The sequence below is a fragment of the Triticum dicoccoides genome, chromosome 2A (genome assembly GCF_002162155.2).
Source record: "Triticum dicoccoides isolate Atlit2015 ecotype Zavitan chromosome 2A, WEW_v2.0, whole genome shotgun sequence".
NCBI lineage: Eukaryota > Viridiplantae > Streptophyta > Magnoliopsida > Poales > Poaceae > Triticum > Triticum dicoccoides.
Window position 1 is genome coordinate 201,617,513 of NC_041382.1, and position 18,635 is coordinate 201,636,147.

The 18,635-nt window shown below is 43.0% G+C and overlaps 1 protein-coding gene across 1 annotated transcript; it reads left to right on the plus strand.

The window, feature by feature from the left end:
- The first annotated feature begins 12,859 nt into the window (after window positions 1–12,859).
- On the plus strand, window positions 12,860–16,446 carry LOC119354196. Its single transcript, XM_037620900.1, has 5 exons — window positions 12,860–13,235; window positions 14,035–14,098; window positions 15,196–15,360; window positions 15,675–15,740; window positions 15,836–16,446. Exons 1-5 carry the CDS (start codon window positions 12,952–12,954, stop codon window positions 16,061–16,063), a joined length of 807 nt encoding a protein of 268 aa, XP_037476797.1. The 5' UTR covers window positions 12,860–12,951; the 3' UTR covers window positions 16,064–16,446.
- The last annotated feature ends 2,189 nt before the right edge of the window (window positions 16,447–18,635 follow it).

An 18,635-nucleotide genomic window follows, 5' to 3' on the forward strand; every position in this document is an offset into this window, starting at 1 on the left:
TGCTACAGTAGAGTATGATAAGGTTTTTACAATGGTTTATACTAACTTATCTCATGAGTCCTTGTGAGTTTTGTGTGGATGAAGCTTTTGAGATTTAGGGAGACCGTGATATGAGAGGAATTAAGAAGAAACAAAAGCTCAAGCTTGGGGATGCACAAGGTACCCCAAGATAATATTTCAAGAAGTCTCAAGCATCTAAGCTTGGGGATGCCCCGGTTGGCATCCCACCTTTCTTCTTCAACAACTATCGGTTAGTTTCGGTTGATCCTAAGTTTTTGCTTCTTCACATGATGTTTGCCATTCTTAGAATGTCATTTTATTTTGCTTGCCTTGATGTTTGAATAGAATACCAAGATCTGAAATTATTAAATGTTAGAGAGTCTTCACATAGTTGCATAATTATTCGACTACTCATTGATCTTCACTTTTATCATTCGGAGTAGTTTGTCGTTTGCTCTAGTGCTTCACTTATATATTTTAGAGCATGGTGGTAGTTTTATTTTGAAGAAATAGATGAACTCTCATGCTTCACTTAGATTATTTTGAGAGTCTTAATAGCATGGTAATTTGCTTAAAATCCTAATATGCTAGGTATTCAAGAATAGTAAAATTTTCTTATGAGTGTTTTGAATACTAAGAGAAGTTTGATGCTTGATGATTATTTTGAGGGAGGTAATAATATCAAAGTCGTGCTAGTTGAGTAGTTGTGAAATTGAGAAATGTTTGTATTGAGGTTTGCAAGTCCCGTAGCATGCACGTATGGTAAATGTTATGCAACAAATTTGAAATATGAGGTGTTATTTGATTGTCTTCCTTATGAGTGGCAGTCGGGGACAAGCGATGGTCTTTTCCTACCAATCTATCCCCCTAGGAGCATGCACGTAGTATCGAGGTTTTTGATGACTTGTAGATTTTTGCGATAAGTATATGAGTTCTTTATGACTAATGTTGAGTCCATGGATTATACGCACTCTCACCCTTCCATCCTTGCTAGCCTCTTCGGTACCGTGCATTGCCCTTTTTCACATTGAGAGTTGGCGCAAACTTCGCCGGTGCATCCAAACCCCGTGATATGATACGCTCTTTCACACATAAACCTCCTTATATCTTCCTCAAAACAGCCACCATATCTACCTATTATGGCATTTCCATAGCCATTCCGAGATATATTGCCATGCAACTTTCCATCATTTCGTTTATCATGACACATTCATCATTGTCATATTGCTTAGCATGATCATGTAGTTGACATAGTATTTGTGGCAAAGCCACCGTTCATAATTCTTTCATATATTTCACTCTTGATTCATTGCATATCCCGGTACACCGCCGGAGGCATTCATATAGAGTCATCTTTGTTCTAGTATCGAGTTGTAATCATTGAGTTGTAAATAAATAGAAGTGTGATGATCATCATTATTAGAGCATTGTCCCAAGTGAGGAATAAAAAAAAGAAAGACCATAAAAAAAGAGAAGGCCCAAAAAAGAGAGAAAGGCCATAAAAAAGAAAAGGCCCCCAAAAAAATGAGAGAAAAAGAGAGAAGGGACAATGTTACTATCCTTTTACCACAATTGTGCTTCAAAGTAGCACCATGATCTTCATAGTAGAGAGTCTCTCATGTTATCACTTCCATATACTAGTGGGAATTTTTCATTACAGAACTTGGCTTGTACTCCCTCCGTCCGGAAAAAGTTGTCCGGCCGTAGTTCAACTTTTTTTTTTGCAAAAACCCCCTCAGAGATTTAATTCTCATGCAAATCACCCCGCCTCCACCTTCCTTCTTCCCTGTCAACATCGTCGAAAGCTTCCCCAAGCGGAACCGCCGTCAGGCCTCGCACGCTAGCGCCGGCCCAGCTCGCAGGACTAGCGCCGCCGCCCACCTGCGTCACCGCCGCCCACCTGCATCACCCCTGCATAACGTGTACGGCCTCCACCGCCTCGTCGGAGCCCCCACCGCCGGCTTCCATCTCCTATGCCGGCGCCGGCCTCCACCTCTCCTCCATGCGGCACAGGTGACGCCCCCCGTTGAAAAGATGGCATACAGAAGTCGCGCCCCGAGCTCCCCCGGTGCGCTTCCTCCATCAGCGTGCTTCCTCTGGCCGCCGCCACCCACCTGCTCGCAGGACGAGTGCCGCCTCCCACCTCTGTTGCTGCCTCTGCTTCTAATTGATTGGCCTCGACTTCTTCCCGCCTCCTCTTCTGCCTCTGCTGGTACTACTCCATGACTTCCTCCCGCCTCCTCTGTTGCCTCTGCTGCAAAGTGTATCATTCAAGTGAAATTGAGCAATGGATGAGGAAATTGAGCAGTGTGTTCAATTGATGCTCGTTAAACTCGGATCATTTGAGCACTGAATTGAGTGGATCAGGAATAATCAGTGTACACCCAGGAAGAAGCACAACCTGATGCAAACTGTTAGAGCATTACTTGATCCTGATTCGCTTAATCTTGTCTGAGAAGTTTATTTGCAAGAGTAATTATGATTCGCTTAATTTTGTCTGAGAGCTACTGCCAAGAGTAATTTGATGGAGTAAGAGAAATTTGATGGCAACTTGATTCAGTGTACAAACAGACAAATGCAGAGACTATCTGATTTGATTCAGTGTACAAACAGATAAATGTAGAGACTGTAGCTTAAGCATTGAGTGTAGCTAAGTGTACGAACAGACAATGCAAGGATATGTACTGAACTTGAAAGTCAAATTGAAATTCAAATTGAGTAAAGTTTGCTGGAAAATTCTGAACACTTAGTCTGATGCTCTGATTCAAATTGAATTTCAGAATGATGCAAAATCATGCAGTGTAACTCTTGTAATTATTCAGATGCTCTGATGCAAAGCCATTCTGATGCAAAACCATGCTATTACCATCCTTGGGTGAATCCAAAATTAACAGTACCTCATTTGGCTAACATAAATCAGATTCGTCGAAAGTCAATTTTGCATCTAGCAGCTCAACTCCAACTGGATGACAGGCCTATGTGTAACCTGTAACTAGCCCAACTACAGGGGAAAGGATCACAATTAACTTTGATCAAGAGTGTTTTGTTGAAAGTTTTCTGGAGTGATAAATGCACTCCAAAGAAGTTCAGTTAACTGTTACTGTTGCTGCCTGAATTTACACTGTCAAGAAGAATCAGTAAGACATGTAACAATGTCAAGAATATGTTGAGCCATTAGTCAGTCTATGTAAATGCATATACCAGCATGGTCATATAGCAGCACCACTACATATAGCAGCAGAACAATGATTCCTAGATGCAATAGTAATCATTTTGTTTAAAGCTTCACAAAAATTTTAGTCAACTTTTGAACACAAGTACAATCGGAATATGATCATGTTCAATAGTGATCATGTGCAGTAGCTGAATCCAAGACGACAAAAATTTCAGTTAACTGTTGAAGTTTCGGTAACTACAGTAACTGAATTTATAGTAAGATTTCTCACTCCATTACTCTGTTGTTAACAATCAGAATTAACTGTATTATTCAGTCAAGATCTTTGTTCAGTCAAGTTGATGTTCAGAACCTGTCATTTTCTTCCAAAACCTGTCAATTTCTGTCAGGTTTTGATTTGTCAAGTTTACTGAATTTTTACTCAATTAGTTTTGATCTGTCAGGTTTTGAAATTTTGATTTGTCAAGTTGATGTTCAGGTTTTGATTCCTAGACACACAAGTTTACTGAGTTTTTACTCAATTAGTTTGAGATTGTCATGCTTCCTATTCAAAATTGTCATGGTTTTATCTTATCTTACTGGATAGTGGCATGTTTATCTCAAGCATATGTTCAGGCAAATTTACAGTTATACAGTCAAGCATATTGTATGTTCATCTCAAGCTAACAGTAGTTGAACATTGGAGATCAAAGCATACAGTATGCCCAATGCTGTTTCAATGTGTGGTTGCTCTCTAGAATTCCATGGCTAACGGTAGTTTTAAAATCATCAAGGGCGCATCTGTACTCGTCTAGCAAGCTCACCTGAGATCAACGGAAGCAGTATCCGTACTCGTACTCCATTCCTCTGCACCAAGTCCTGCTCCAATCGCAGCACAGTCCAAGAGGACAAGAACAAAATCAGCTCAGCTGCTTGCTTCACTAGACAGAAATCAGCAGCTAGAAGACGGACCTGCGCTACCGTGGGCGAGCGGGCAGTAGGAGCAGAAGCAAATGCGGCAGCGACGGCGCCGGTGCAGCAAAGAGGGCAGGTCCTCCATCATCAGTCCGCCAGTTCGAGGAGGGAAATGGCAGCGGCAAGACGAGCACGGGGCAGTGGCATGTGGCTGGAGCAAGTCTTCCCCATGCCGTGGTCGTCTTCCCCACACCGTCGACTTCCGCAGCAGCTGCTCGGGGTCTGAAGGAGGAACTGGTGGATGAGGAGCTCGAGGACGAGGAGCTCGAGGATCTTCCATGCCTCCAAATCAAGCCCCAACTCCCTCCAAGACATGAGCGCCGCCGCCGGAGCTGGGAAGTCGCGGGCTTTGCGGAAAAGGGGATCATTCCCTCTGGATCTCCTGGTGCGAAGGAAGAGAAGCGGCGAGACGAGGGGGAGGAGGCAGCCGGCGCGTGGCAAGGCGACGGAGCAGGCGGAGGGGCGGCAGAGTAGGCGGCAAGGCGGCGGAGCAGGCCGCCGGCGCGTGGCGAGGCGATGGAGCAGGTGCGATGGGCTGCGTGGCTTGTCGGAAGAAAGGGGAGGGGATTTTTGTAAAATGTCGGCGGAGACAACTTTTTCCGGACGGAGGGAGTATATTCCAACAATGGGCCTCCTCAAGTGCCCTAGGTCTTCGTGAGCAAGCAAGTTGGATGCACACCCACTAGTTTCTTTTGTTGAGCTTTCATACATTTATAGCTCTAGTGCATCCGTTGCATGGCAATCCATACTCCTTGCATTAACATCAATCGGTGGGCATCTCCATAGCCCATTGATTAGCCTCGTTGATGTGAGACTTTTTTCTTTTTATCTTCTCCATATAACCCCCCTCATTATTCTATTCCACCCATAGTGCTATATCCATGGCTCGCGCTCATGTATTGCGTGAAAGTTTATAGGTTTGAGATTACTAAAGTATGAAAAAATTGCTTGGCTTGTCATCGGGGTTGTGCATGACGAGAACATTCTTGTGTGATGAAAATGAAACATGACTAAACTATATGATTTTGTAGGGATGAACTTTCTTTGGCCATGTTATTTTGAGAAGACATGATTGCTTAGTTAGTATGCTTGAAGTATTACCATTTTTATGTCAATATGAACTTTTGTCTTGAATCTTATGGATCTGAATATTCATACCACAATTAAGAAGAATCACATTGAAATTATGCCAAGTAGCACTCCGCATCAAAAATTCTGTTTTTATCATTTACCTACTCGAGGACGAGCAGGAATTAAGCTTGGGGATGCTGATACGTCTCCAACATATCTATAATTTTTGATAGCTCCATGCTATATTATCTACTGCTTTGAATGTTTATGGGCTTTATTATACACTTTTGTATCATTTTTGGGACTAACCTATTAACCCAGAGCCCAGTGCCAGTTTCTGTTTTTACCCTGTTTTAGGGTTTCAAAGAAAAGGAAAATCAAACGGAGTCCAATTGACCTGAAACTTCACGGAACTCATTTTTGAAAGGAAAGAAGCCCAGAAGACTTGGAGTGCACGTCGGGGGATCTGCAAGGAGGTCACGAGGCAGGGGGGCGCGCCCTCCACCCTCGTGAGCCCCTCGTGGCCCCCCTGACGTACTTCTTCCGCCTATATATCTCCATATACCCTAAAAACATCCGTGAGCATAATAGATTGGGAGTTCTGCCGCCAGAAGCCTCCGTAGCCACCGAAAGCCAATCTAGACCCGTTCCGGCACTCTGCCGGAGGGGGCAATCCTTCTTCGGTGGCCATCTTCATCATCCCGGTGCTCTCCATGACGAGGAGGGAGTAGTTCTCCCTCGGGGCTGAGGGTATGTACCAGTAGCTATGTGTTTGATCTCTCGCTCTCGTGTTCTTGATATGATACGATCTTGATGTATCGCGAGCTTTGCTATTATATTTGGATCCTATGATGTTTCTTCCCCCCTCTACTCTTTTGTAATGAATTGAGTTTCCCCTTTGAAGTAATCTTATCGGATTGAGTCTTTAAAGATTTGAGAACACTAGATATATGTCTTGCCGTGGATATCTGTGGTGACAATTGGATATCACGTGATTCACTTGATGTATGTTTTGGTGATCAACTTGCGGGTTTCGCCCATGAACCTATGCATAGGGGTTGGCACACGTTTTCATCGTGATTCTCCGGTAGAACTTTGGGGCACTCTTTGAGGTCCTTTGTGTTGGTTGAGAAGATGAATCTGAGATTGTGTGACGCATATCGTATAATCATACCCACGGATACTTGAGGTGACATTGGAGTATCGAGGTGACATTAGGGTTTTGGTTGATTTATGTCTTAAGATGTTATTCTAGTACGAACTCTAGGGCTGTTTGTGACACTTATAGGAATAGCCCAACTGATTTATTGGAAAGAATAACTTTGAGGTGGTTTCCTACCCTACCATAATCTCTTCGTTCGTTCTCCGCTATTAGTGACTTTGGAGTGACTCTTTGTTGCATGTTGAGGGATAGTTATGTGATCCAATTATGATATTATTATTGAGGGAACTTACACTAGTGAAAGTATGAACCCTAGGCCTTGTTTCCTAGCATTGCAATACCGTTTACGCTCACTTTTACCATTAGTTACCTTGCTGTTTTTATAATTTCAGATTACAAAAAACCTTTATCTACTATCCATATACCACTTGTATTACCATCTCTTCGCCGAACTAGTGCACCTATACAATTTACCATTGTATTGGGTGTGTTGGGGACACAAGAGACTCTTTGTTATTTGGTTGCAGGGTTGCTTGAGAGAAACCATTTTCATCCTACGCCTCCTACGGATTGATAAACCTTATGTCATCCACTTGAGGGAAATTTGCGAGAAGGTTGTGTAGTAGAGCACATTATTCTTTTAGTTAGCGGTTTTTCTTTCCAGGTTCACTTGTCATTTTCCGGACATTTTTATTTGGTTTTTATTTTTCTTTCTTTTTTCCTTCCTTGTCTTCTTAAATAAGTTTTTTTTCTTCTAATTTGCAAAGTTTCTTTTCCAAATCGATGAACCTTTTCCCATCCATGAACCTTTTTTCAAAATGGATGAACTTTTTGAATTTGATGAACTTTTTTTTGAAAATTGGTGAACTTTTTATGTTTTTTGGGAACATTTTTCAAATTTGAAGAACTTTTTCTCAATAAGATAAAATGTTTTTCAAAATCAACGCATTTTTTTCAGAATCGATGAACTTAGTTTCAAATTGTATGACATTTTTTTAATTCATTGAACTTTTTTTCAATTTCGACGAATTTTTTCTTCAAATTGGATAACTTTTTAATTTTTTGATGAAAATTTTCCAATTTCCATGAACTTTTTCAAATTTATGATCTTTTTTCCAAAATCGATGATTTTTTTAAAAATTTGTGAACATTTTCTCAAGACGATGAACATTTTTTGAAATCGATGAACTTGTTTTCAAATTTGATGAACATTTTTCAATTCGATGAACTTTTTTTTCAAAATCGACGAACTTTTTAAATTTTGATAATTTTTTCCAGATTTTCTGAACTTTTCCAAATTGTGAATTTGTTTTCAAAATCAATATATTTTTTGAAAATTTGCGAACTTTTTCTTAAGATGATAAACTTTTTTGAATCAATGAACTCTTTTCGATACTGAAAATTGGATGAACATTTTTCAATTCCATGAATTTTTTTTTTCAAATTCGATGAACATTTTCTTCAAATTTGATAAAACTTTTAAAATATTGATGAATTTTTTCAAATTTTTGAATTTTTTTCAAAATCAATGAACATTTTTTTAATTTGTGAACTTTTTTCTCGAGATGTTGAACTTTTTTCATTTCCACAAACTCTTTCGAATTTCTATGAACCTTATTTTCATATTCGTACATGTGTTCAGTATTTTTAAGAATTCTGTTTTGAATGTATACTTTCTTTTGAAAATAAGTTATTACTGGACATATATACTCCTTCTATTCCAAATAAGTGACTCAATTTTGTACTAACTTTTACAAAGTTGAGTTACTTATTTTTGACTCAACTTTGTACTAACTTTTAAAATAGAGCTTTTTCCTATTTGTGATCAATGAAATGACTTCAACCTGGTGGTTATGAGCGAAAACTCTCGACGCTCTCACTCAGACATCAAATTCCGGTATTCGTGAATAGCAACTGGAAGAAGCCTTTGATTTTTTTTCTATGTTTGAGAACAAATTGTTAACGATGTTTTGATGGGCCATGGCCCACTGCTGGTCGCTGTAGGCGTCGCTTCTCCAACGGGCGCCTACATCGCCAACTAGGAGCTCCTCTATGTTTGTCCTATTAAAGATAGTTTTAAGATAGATGGGGTATTAGTAAGGCTAGCTTGTCATTTTTCCTAACAAAGTGAAAGTTTGGCCCATAAAGGCCAGTCTTTAGCCTAACTCGAAACTTCCAATTATGTGACATCAAAAGAGAAACCCCAAAGACGGGGCACACTAAAAAAACTAAGCTACAACTTTTTACTGGAGGAATTAGGGAGCTTCAGAGCATCTACAACTAGCATACCAAATTTGGCACCTTATACGTCCACGAATGTGTAAGCAGACAGTGACCGGCCAATTCTCAAATTGCCGCGTCCAAAGCCGTATACCTCATATCTGGTACCCTAAATCCATAATACGCATGCAACATGAAACTAAACTACGTAGATTGTCAACAAAACAAAAATGAACATTGAACAAACAGACATAGAAATCAACAACATATGGACATAGAAATCTGTATATCCGAACATAGACCAAAAGAGCACCATAGTTTTAAACTAAATTTACTAACAAATAGAAATAAAGACGGGCAAGTTCTTCACCACTTCCTCGCCGACCTTTTGTCCTTCCTGTCACCGACGCTGTTGTAGGCTTCGTCGGCAGGAGGTGGGTCGTTGGAGCCGTTAGTGACGTTGGAGGAGGATGAGGAGTCGATGAAGCTGACCATGCTCCGGATGGCAAGGTCTTGCTGCCTTTTGAGCTTCGTCACCTCCGCGGCCTCTCCGTCGCTCCCGCACGAACTGCTCCAGACCTAGCGGGAGGGCCTTTGCATTTTTCTGACGGAGTCGACGGCCGTCCATCTCCGCCATCGTCAATGAACGGCAGTAGACAACTGTGAGAAGCTGCTCCTCCTCATCAGGCAGCACCTGCAACCCACGGCGATGGCGGGAGGACTGTGCAGCTGCCTCCGATGTCGCTGATCTCTTCCTAGTCCCCCGCCTCTTGCGGCGGGCGGCGCACGCCTTCGATTCGGGTGTGCGCTCCAGCGGCGCCAGCGCTCAGCGGAGCGGGCACTAACACCCGCCACTACCTGCGGAGCAGCGAACGGAGGATGAGGAGGGTGGCGGGCCAGTGACACGGAGAGGTACGCGGTGCGGGACGGGCCCGCTTCGGCATTGGCATTGCGGTGGCGGGCGACAGGGAACGGAGCAAGGCTTGTGCTTCCGCCCGTGTCCAACCGGGAACACTGTAGTGCAATGCGGAGGGCCAGCTCCTCCTCGCCGCCATCCGCCTTGCAGAGAAAGGTGTCCCACTCGTCGCCAGATCCCTCAGAATGGCTTTTGGTGCTGGATATCGTGGATGGAGATTGGGAGGGAAGCAAATTAAGAAGTGGGAGGAGAAGAGATGGAGAACGGTGCAACAATGAAGTGTATGTATTATTTAAAAATATCCCAAACATGGCATAAATCATTATTTTATTAGAAATAGAAGTATAATGTATTATTTAAATATCCTAAATTTTTTATTTAAAAATTGCACTGTTCATGTCTTTCAGGTCGGATCGGGCTTGTGATTTTGAGGCCAGGCTTTGCAAAGCTCGTCCCGAACCAGGCCCGGACCGGAGAGGGTGCCCAGGTTTACCAATAGCTGCACGCTTTCACCGTTCACGTAATGCACTCTCGCAAAAAAAAATAAAAAAAAATACAAACGGCAACCAGCTGCGCTAACGCACCAATTGCTGCTCCACTACGAATGGTGCGCAACGCAGCCGGAGGCTCGGTGGACGCCGCCTTCCCTTTCCGCCTACACCACCTTGCGGCGGCACGGCATCCTTTGCCTCACCGGCCCGTACCCGTTTGTCGTGTGAGTGTAGGCAACACTATTATATACTGTATTTTTTTGCGAAATGGCAACACTATATATTAGTATTACAGTATTGTCTCAATATATATATATATATATATATATATATATATATAGTATATATGTGGATGAAAAGGCTTAACCAAAACGCCCGGGTACGTACGTCGCTTCTAAGGCCTTGTACAATAGAAGATGCTTAGGGGAGGTGCTTAGAGAAATAAATCAGGCTTTTCTTAAGCACCGGTGCTTATTTGTACATAATAAACGTTTAACTAAACATCTCTCCTGTAGAAATAGTCACCGGTGCTTAAAAAAATCCGATTTATTTTTCTAAGCATCTTTCTAAGCACCTTTCGTTGTACAAGGCCTAATTGTGATTTGGTTGCTCCCGATCATGTGGTACTCTGTGTGGCTGTGTGCAAAAGCTTCGTCCGCATAGCTACTTCTAACTCTCTGTACTACCTGCACTTAAACTACTCCATCTTATTGGTTGCTCTGATCTTATAATCAGCTGGCTGGAACCTGCCGGGTTCACTTGTATTATCATTCTTCTATAATAATGTCTTTGTTGGGAGCATAGTTAAGGGATAACAACTGACTAGTACTACCATCTAATATGATTCGGAGGGTGCCATACATTCTAGATTAGATGCAAACTGCTCAAGCAACCTACTTGCAATGGTATAAGGTCCAAACAATGACTTACAAAAACAACATGAAATTATTCGACCTAACTTATTGTTATTCTCAAGATATACCGTTAAAATATGCTCCCTTCATTTTTATTTACTCCTTATATTAGCTTTGACTGAAGTCAAACTTTATAAAGTTTGATCAAATTTGAAGAAAACAATATGAACATTTACAGTAATAAATTTATATCATGTGAAAATATATGCAACAATGAATCCAATGATATATATTTGGTGGTGTCTATGTTAATATATTTTTCTACAAACTTTTGAAAGTATATATAAAGTTTGACTTTAGACAAACCTAATATGCAGAGGAAATAAAAACAGAGGAAGTACTAAATGTTCCAAAAATTTAAATATGGATGTTGGCATGAATTGAACTATGAAATCGTCATGGTAACACTCTGCTTACTAGTCGAAATATTAGCTTGGCTCATGGTATTGATTTCACAGTTTAGAGTTTTAGAGTTTACAAATGATGAAATGATAACTTGCAAAGTTCATAAATTTGTAAAAGAAAAAAAAATTCATGTAAAAACTGGCAAAATTCAAACAATTTTATCTTGATTTTTTATATGGGACACGCATGGTCATACCTTGATTAAATGCTCACACTTTGCAGCTACTCTACGATGAGTGCGGTGTTTCGTGGCCAGGCTCTTCTGCACCCGGTCAGAAAAAAGTCACAAAAAATAAAAATAAAAATCCAATTTTTATGCTTGGTAGAAAATTTATTGCGTGAGAGCCGTTCCAATTTTCAGATCATTTAGACATCTGAGTAGCTCTCAGAAAAAAAGACAAATCAGGTCAAACAGTGCATGAACAGTAAACTTTTTTATAGACCCTGAATTTATCTTTTTTGCCGAGAGCTGCTCAGTTGTCCAAATGACTTGAAAAATAGAGCGGACCTCACGCATCAAATTATTTACCATGCATTTTTTTTGGAATTTTTGATTTTTTCTAGTATTTGTTTTGAATTTTTCCTTCAGCGCGGGTGCAGATGAGTCTTGGCTTAGAAGTTGATTATCGCTCCATGACAAGTTTCCAAAGTAGTATTCTATGACTTTGAAGGTTCTAGCTTTCTCTCCCAATGCCCGTGAAGAATGTGCCATAGGAACGGCTTTGGGTCATGTACAAAACTAGCAGAAGGCCGTGAATCGCCACGAGCTAAAATCCTTAGATCAACAAAAGAAAGCCTACTATCCTTCCTTGGCATGATATAGATGTCCATATTTATGACATGAGACTAAGAGAGAAATGAAAATTGTTTCCAACGATGTGGGTTCAATGGGAGAACGAAAAAGAACGGCCATTCCGTTTGGGTTTGGCCGAACAACTAACAATTTTGTGCACCTGCATACGCAACCAGAGCATGATGCCCGCCAAGTTGCCCTAAACAAAACCAAATGATTGCCCGCCAAGTTGAGCGTCAGCAGTACAGTACCTGCCCCCTCGGGACTGCAAAATTTGAGGTGCACGTTTTAGGTGCCCCGAAGCGGCACCCCCTTTCTCGGAAGAGAAAACCGGATAAGCGCAAGGAGACAGAACGCCTGACTGACAGGCGGACCCGCGTCCAGTCTGGACTCTGGAGCAGGCGCGGCGGCCCAATCCAAAGTCCAACCACCGCCAGGCTACTCCTCCCTCCTCCCCCAGACCACGCGCGTTACGTTATTATTAGCAGCCACGTGGCTAATTGCCCGATTTAACCATCGATAATTCGGGCGCCTCGTCCCCCAGGCACCCACGTGTTCCCCGGCATCCCCCGCTGGCGCGTGGGCCCTCTTGACAGCCGGGCCCCGCTGGACCCACCTCACCGTGGGCAAATCGGCCACCGAAGCGAGTGCGAACAGGTGGGTCTTCTCCCAAATCCCATCGGAGATGCCCTTTGCCCCCTCTCCCAATCGGAGGCGCTTATTAATAAGACGTTAAAAACCCGCCGCGACACGGGACCGAGTAGCAGTAACGCGTTACGAAACAAAAACTTCAGGACAGGAAGAGGGAGGGAGAGAGCGAGCGAGGGAGGAGAGCGGCGAGGCTCCGTCCATGGCTGCGCCGGCGGAGGAGGCGTCCACGGCGCCGAGGAGCCTCCCCGAGGAGGAGGAGGAGGAGGAGGCGATGGCGGTGCTGGACTTCGACATGCTGTGCGCGTCCGTGGCCATGTCGGCGGAGAGGAGGAAGGGCGCCGGCATGGGGGAGGCGGCGGCGGCGTGCGCGGGCTCGGGCGGCGGAGAGGGGGCCGCCGGCGGAGGAGGGGTGCAGAGGATGTGGGAGGGGGACGTCGTGATTGATTGCTTGGAGGACCGGCGAATCGCGCTCGAGGCCGCCTGGTAGGTGGAGCTAACTCTTGGCCGCTCGTTTCATTCATCAAACCTGTATTGGTTGGTCCGGAAGGACCTGTTTTCGGTGGTTGCCACGGGGAAGGTTGGAGATTCTACTAGTACTAGCTTAGCTCAATCTTTCCATATTGATTTTCTGCGGATTTGGCCATAAACTGCGCTGCTGTATTTATGCCAACTCGATATGGAATACTAGTACTATTTGTCTCGCATGAATACTGCTTGTTTTGGCTGTGTGCATCATCATCATGAATTCATGATGCAGAGGCCGGGGTTTTCCCCTTTTCAGAAAAAAAATGGATACTGCTTGAAATGCCATCAGTGTTATCTAATTTAGCGATAGTCTCGTCATTTATTTGTTAGTTCTTCCTAGCTTCAATCGTGGAAGAAGAAAGGCCTTCGCCAAATAAAGGTCTTTGCCTAATTAGTGCTAGCTGTCCTTGGAGCATACTTCATCTCTGATGCAGACTCGCAGATGATTTATCATAAAATTTTACTCAAGGTTTAGTTTCTCTCTTGGACTTTAGGTTGGTTAACTCGAGTACCGGAAAGTATTTCCTAGCTTGAATCATGAATGAAAAATCAACATGTTTAATATAAGTTAGTAGTATAGGGAACATTCCCCAACGAGAGGTCTTACCCCTTCTGAACTTCTGCCTTTGTTCTATTCGACTGTCTTTGAAAAAGATTCCATTTTCCTCTGCTGTACAACATATTTTAATGTGCAACTGTGATTAAACTTTTGGGGTTCTTCGCTTTAACGTTCCTGTTTGCTTGCAACTACTTGCAGTTGCCCATGCTATAGGTTTGGCAAGAACATGCGGAGAGCCAATCTCGGATCTTGTTTCCTTCAGGTACAGATAATACCCTGAGCAACTTATGACCATGTCCCGTCCATTTCTTGCTTGTCATTTTTCTGTGCCAAACGTGTAGTCACATTGCTGTGTAGGTTACTTTATTTATGATGCTGCTGTTGGTAGGAAGTAGGAAACCGTTTGGTTGAGCTAGGCTCTTTATTATTCCAGTACCAAATGCAGAATTTCTTGTAGGTCAATCCTTTTAGAGTAAAAAAGTAGACTATTCTTGATATAGTTGCCTTGAAAAGTAACATCTTAACTTCTTAAATATGTGGAATATTTTTCTCAATTTATTCTAATAACAACTTCCTCCTAATGCTAGAGAGGTGGAATATTTTGTTAGAATGCCTCTTGCTAAATTTGTTGAAATGAATGCTTACTTCCATCTAAGTTGTTTAGTCAAAAATAGCAAAGCTGTCTTCTGACTAGTTATACAACAGAGAAGATAATGCATATGATGTTTGACTTGCCAATGTGAAAAGGATTTGCTTGGATAATTCTGTATTCTTTTGGGCTTAGACCTGGTCAACATGAAGGACATCCTGCCCTGTTCACATTGGCAAGTCAACCCTCTTGCAAGTATAACGTGCAGTGTCATTTCCTCCAACATAAACTAGAGATCATATTACTAGAACTTATCCTTTAGGGTATGCACAAGCTCAAAAAAAAGGGCAGGGTCATTCATGTTGACCAGATTGAAGCCCACAAGAAATTGACTTAGCATGACAAGTCATGCAAAGTGTGCCAAACAAATTAGTTGTCACGTATTTTGGTAAGGTTTCGCAAGGTATGAGTTTATGTAGTCACAAACAGTTCTCTCATCTGTGGCAAGATGTGGGTATCAACCAAATGTGCTTTATCCTCCATGTCTGCCAATATGTGCTGATAAATTTGTGTTTTTCTCTGTTTTCCTGCCCTGTTGCGAAGTCTTTTTAGAATTATTACAACCATTGTTGTTTGCTGCAACATACTCTTGTTCCCATTGTATCTGACATTTTCAGTTTTACCATTGGTTTACTTGAGCTGTGTTGTTAAGCTCATGTTCTTTTAAGAACTCTTATTCACTCTTCTGATACAGTATGAAACTATTTCAGGCAATGGCTTACTTCATTTCATTAGTTGCTGTTCTGGTCAGCTTAATTGCCTTTTCTGTAACAAGGCATCATGTATATCTATATGTGGGACTTGGTTCTGTTCTCTTGATAGCAATCTACACCGGTTACTTCCGAAGAAGAATCAGGAAACTGTTCAATATCCGGGTAAGTATTTCTGAATTAGCGTTTTCAAATAAAGTATTCAGACAGATTACAGCTTACTAGTGCACTAGTGCTTAATGCAGTTGGCTGTGGTGCCTGTCTTCTCTTGAATCACAATTAATTCAAATCTGGGGCTTTAATCGAATGAACAATAACTGAAACTTGTTTTGAGTTAATATTGGTAGTTCGGCATACCCTTGCCAGTTTGTATGTGATGACTATTTTGCCAACTTCTGAATAGATATTAGTATATGTACTTTAATTCAGGAATGATGGGGAGAGTAAGACATCTCATTGACCCTTTTGTGTGATTTCAGGGGACTGATGGCAGTCTAGATGACTGTGTTCTCCATCTGATATGTCCTTGTTGTACCCTGTGCCAGGTTATATACATTCAGACCACCTTGGAACCAAAAGTTCACTAATTTGTTTATTATTGATATATATTGGCCTCACAGTTGTCATTTTGAATAAGCAGGAGGCAAGAACTTTAGAGATGAATAATGTCCAGTGTGGTGTCTGGCACGGGCGGGGTGATACCATTTGTTTAGGAAGCAATGGTGAAGGAAACAAGGCCTTCGCTGCTCTACACAAATCACCATTTGTGCTTATAAAATCCCCTGAGTTGTGTGGCATGGACAGAATATCAATTGGGCCTGATGAACATCAGCCGCTCGTCCCATCAGTGCAACCAGAGCAGGAGTAAGGAATTATTCTGTACCATGGCACAATTCGAACAGAACAGGTGGATCTCTCGTGCGTGTTATCGAAAGGGGAAAAAAGGGAAGAATCAGTGGATCCCTCTGCGATGAAATCATCAGCCCTGTGATTCTCTGCCTGTTTGTTGTATCAAGTCTGAAGAACTGGTTTGGCAGCAACCCATGTATGTTGATGGTGGGCGTAATTGGCCTGTTGTTGTAAACACCACAGCAATAATGTTCATCATGCACCGGATGTGCATATGTGTCATGATGCTCAGGGCTTATGTCTGAATCCAAGTGTAAAATTCTGTTGATGCAACGATAGTTGGCGAGATTGGGCATGAATGGAATCAAATGTTCTGCTTCTTTGATGTTGTTTCTTGTAAAACCCGCCTTCCATTTTTCTTTGCTAACATCATTTACCTTCTTTTTAACTCTGAGAATTGATAATTACATGTGTCAATCACATGGAAGATGCATGCTTTCATAGCACATAACAAAAGAGGGGATCAAAATTTTTGTGTTTATTTAGCTTACACAAATACACACGGCCGTGGAAGAAGCAATCCGGGAGACGATTCCATTCGCCAGTACACCTGCTGGAGGTTTCAGAACAGAAAAGAGCACATGACTTTGTTAGGATAAAGTGATGCATACTCACAATCATTCAGAAAAAGGTCAAGCCTTCTTTTCCAATGTATAAAGCCTTGCCAAGTTGCAATTGCAATAATACAAAGTAATGCGGTTGTCCTACATGCGGGATGACCTTTCAATTTCTTAATCAATCTGCGATAAGGGAGGAGGAAGCTCAGTGCTGGGCTTTGCACTAGTGTGCACCACCTTTGCCAAACCACTAGAATGTCTATACGTGTCTTGCATGTGCCCCACGGATTTGGCATCTTTTCTTGTAGGAACCTTTTTTCTTCCTTTCTATGAATCATTATCAACTATCCTAGCTTACTTTGTGGTGATCACAGCCCAAAGAAGCAGAAATGATGTAGGGTGGGAACCCTAATCGGCCAATCTTTCACGAAAGGAGCGGATCCCGCGATGAACACGAAGAACACGAGGAGGGAAACGAGAGAAAACACGGGGGAAACACAAAAGAGACACTCAAACCAACAAGAATAAGTCACACATGTGCTAGATCCTCGAATATAAAGAACGATACACGATCCACGGTCAACTAGGGACGATACAAGAGGCGCGATCTTCTCCCTGAGGAGGTCTTGAGTTCTTCCCTAAAGGGGTCTTGAATCCGCTTGGGGGATCTTCTCCGGTGGAGGCTCGAATCTCCGAGGAGAAGGTAACCAAGTGGATGAGCAAAGCTCTCACACAAATATGAGCTAATCCTTTGCTAACCCTAGAAAGGAGGAGGGAGAGGTCTATTTATAGTCTTAGTGCAAAAGAGGAGGGCGAAGGGGTACATGGGCTGCGGCCCAACACGAAACATCACACAGGCGTCGGACGTCCGGTAGTCATCGGTCGTCCGGAGGCTCGTGAGGGTCCAGACGTCCGTAGATTCGGCTCGGGTGGACTTCGGTCGGACGTCCGGACGGGGTCGGACGTCCGGAGCCTAGACGTCGTCGGTCGTCCATAGCGCTTCGGAAGTCCATAGTTTTGGCTCGGGTGTGGAAGCGTCGGTCGTCCGGAGGGGGCCGGACGTCCGGAGCCTGGAGGTCATCGGACGTCCGGGGCCTGTCGGTCGTCCGGAGCCTGGGGACTTCGAGCAGTTCTTCTTCTTGTCCCATGAACTTGGCGTCCTCACCGTCTTGTCCGTTGAGTGTAGTTGGTCCGTGGCTTTCCTCCAAGTACCTGATCATACGTAGGGTTTTCACTTGAGGTAGTAGCCAATTCTCATGCATGGAGAGTGGAAGTTCGGAGAGGAGTGAGTTCACCTTATCTTTGATAGCCTTGGCTCGGGCTCTTGTCATTGGTCCAAGTGGTGACGTTGGAGGTGTAGGTGCGTCCATGGGGATGATCGTGGGATGCTCCGCATCATCTCCCCTCCCTTGGGGAAGATCCGTCCTCGGATCGAATTCTTCATCACCATGGTACGGGGGTAGATCTTTGTGTTGGGGAAGGTAGATGTAGAGGTAGCATGCCGACCACGATCACATCGACTTTGGAACCATTTCCCACGTGCATCGTCACCTCGTCCTTAGCCAATCTTCGCTTAATCCGTAGCCCCTGTTTCGAGTTGCAAATATTAGCAACAGAACCAGTATCAAATACCCAGGTGCTACTGCGAGCATTAGTAAGGTACACATCAATAACATGTATATCACATATACCTTTGTTCACCTTGCCATCCTTCTTATCCGCCAAATACTTGGGGCAGTTCCGCTTCCAGTGACCAGACTGCTTGCAGTAGAAGCACTCAGTTTCAGGCTTAGGTCCAGACTTGGGTTTCTTCTCTTGAGCAGCAACTTGCTTGCTGTTCTTCTTGAAGTTCCCCTTCTTCTTCCCTTTGCCCTTTTTCTTGAAACTAGTGGTCTTGTTGACCATCAACACTTGATGCTCCTTCTTGATTTCTACCTCTGCAGCCTTTAGCATTGCGAAGAGTTCGGGAATTGT

Bases quoted from the DNA above. Each gene is read 5' to 3' on its own strand.
- LOC119354196 (XM_037620900.1), top strand. From the start codon at position 12,952: ATGGCTGCGCCGGCGGAGGAGGCGTCCACGGCGCCGAGGAGCCTCCCC. The intron at 14,099-15,195 runs GTACAGATAATA...AAACTATTTCAG, and splicing joins TCGGATCTTGTTTCCTTCAG to GCAATGGCTTACTTCATTTC. The intron at 15,741-15,835 runs GTTATATACATT...TTGAATAAGCAG, and splicing joins CTTGTTGTACCCTGTGCCAG to GAGGCAAGAACTTTAGAGAT.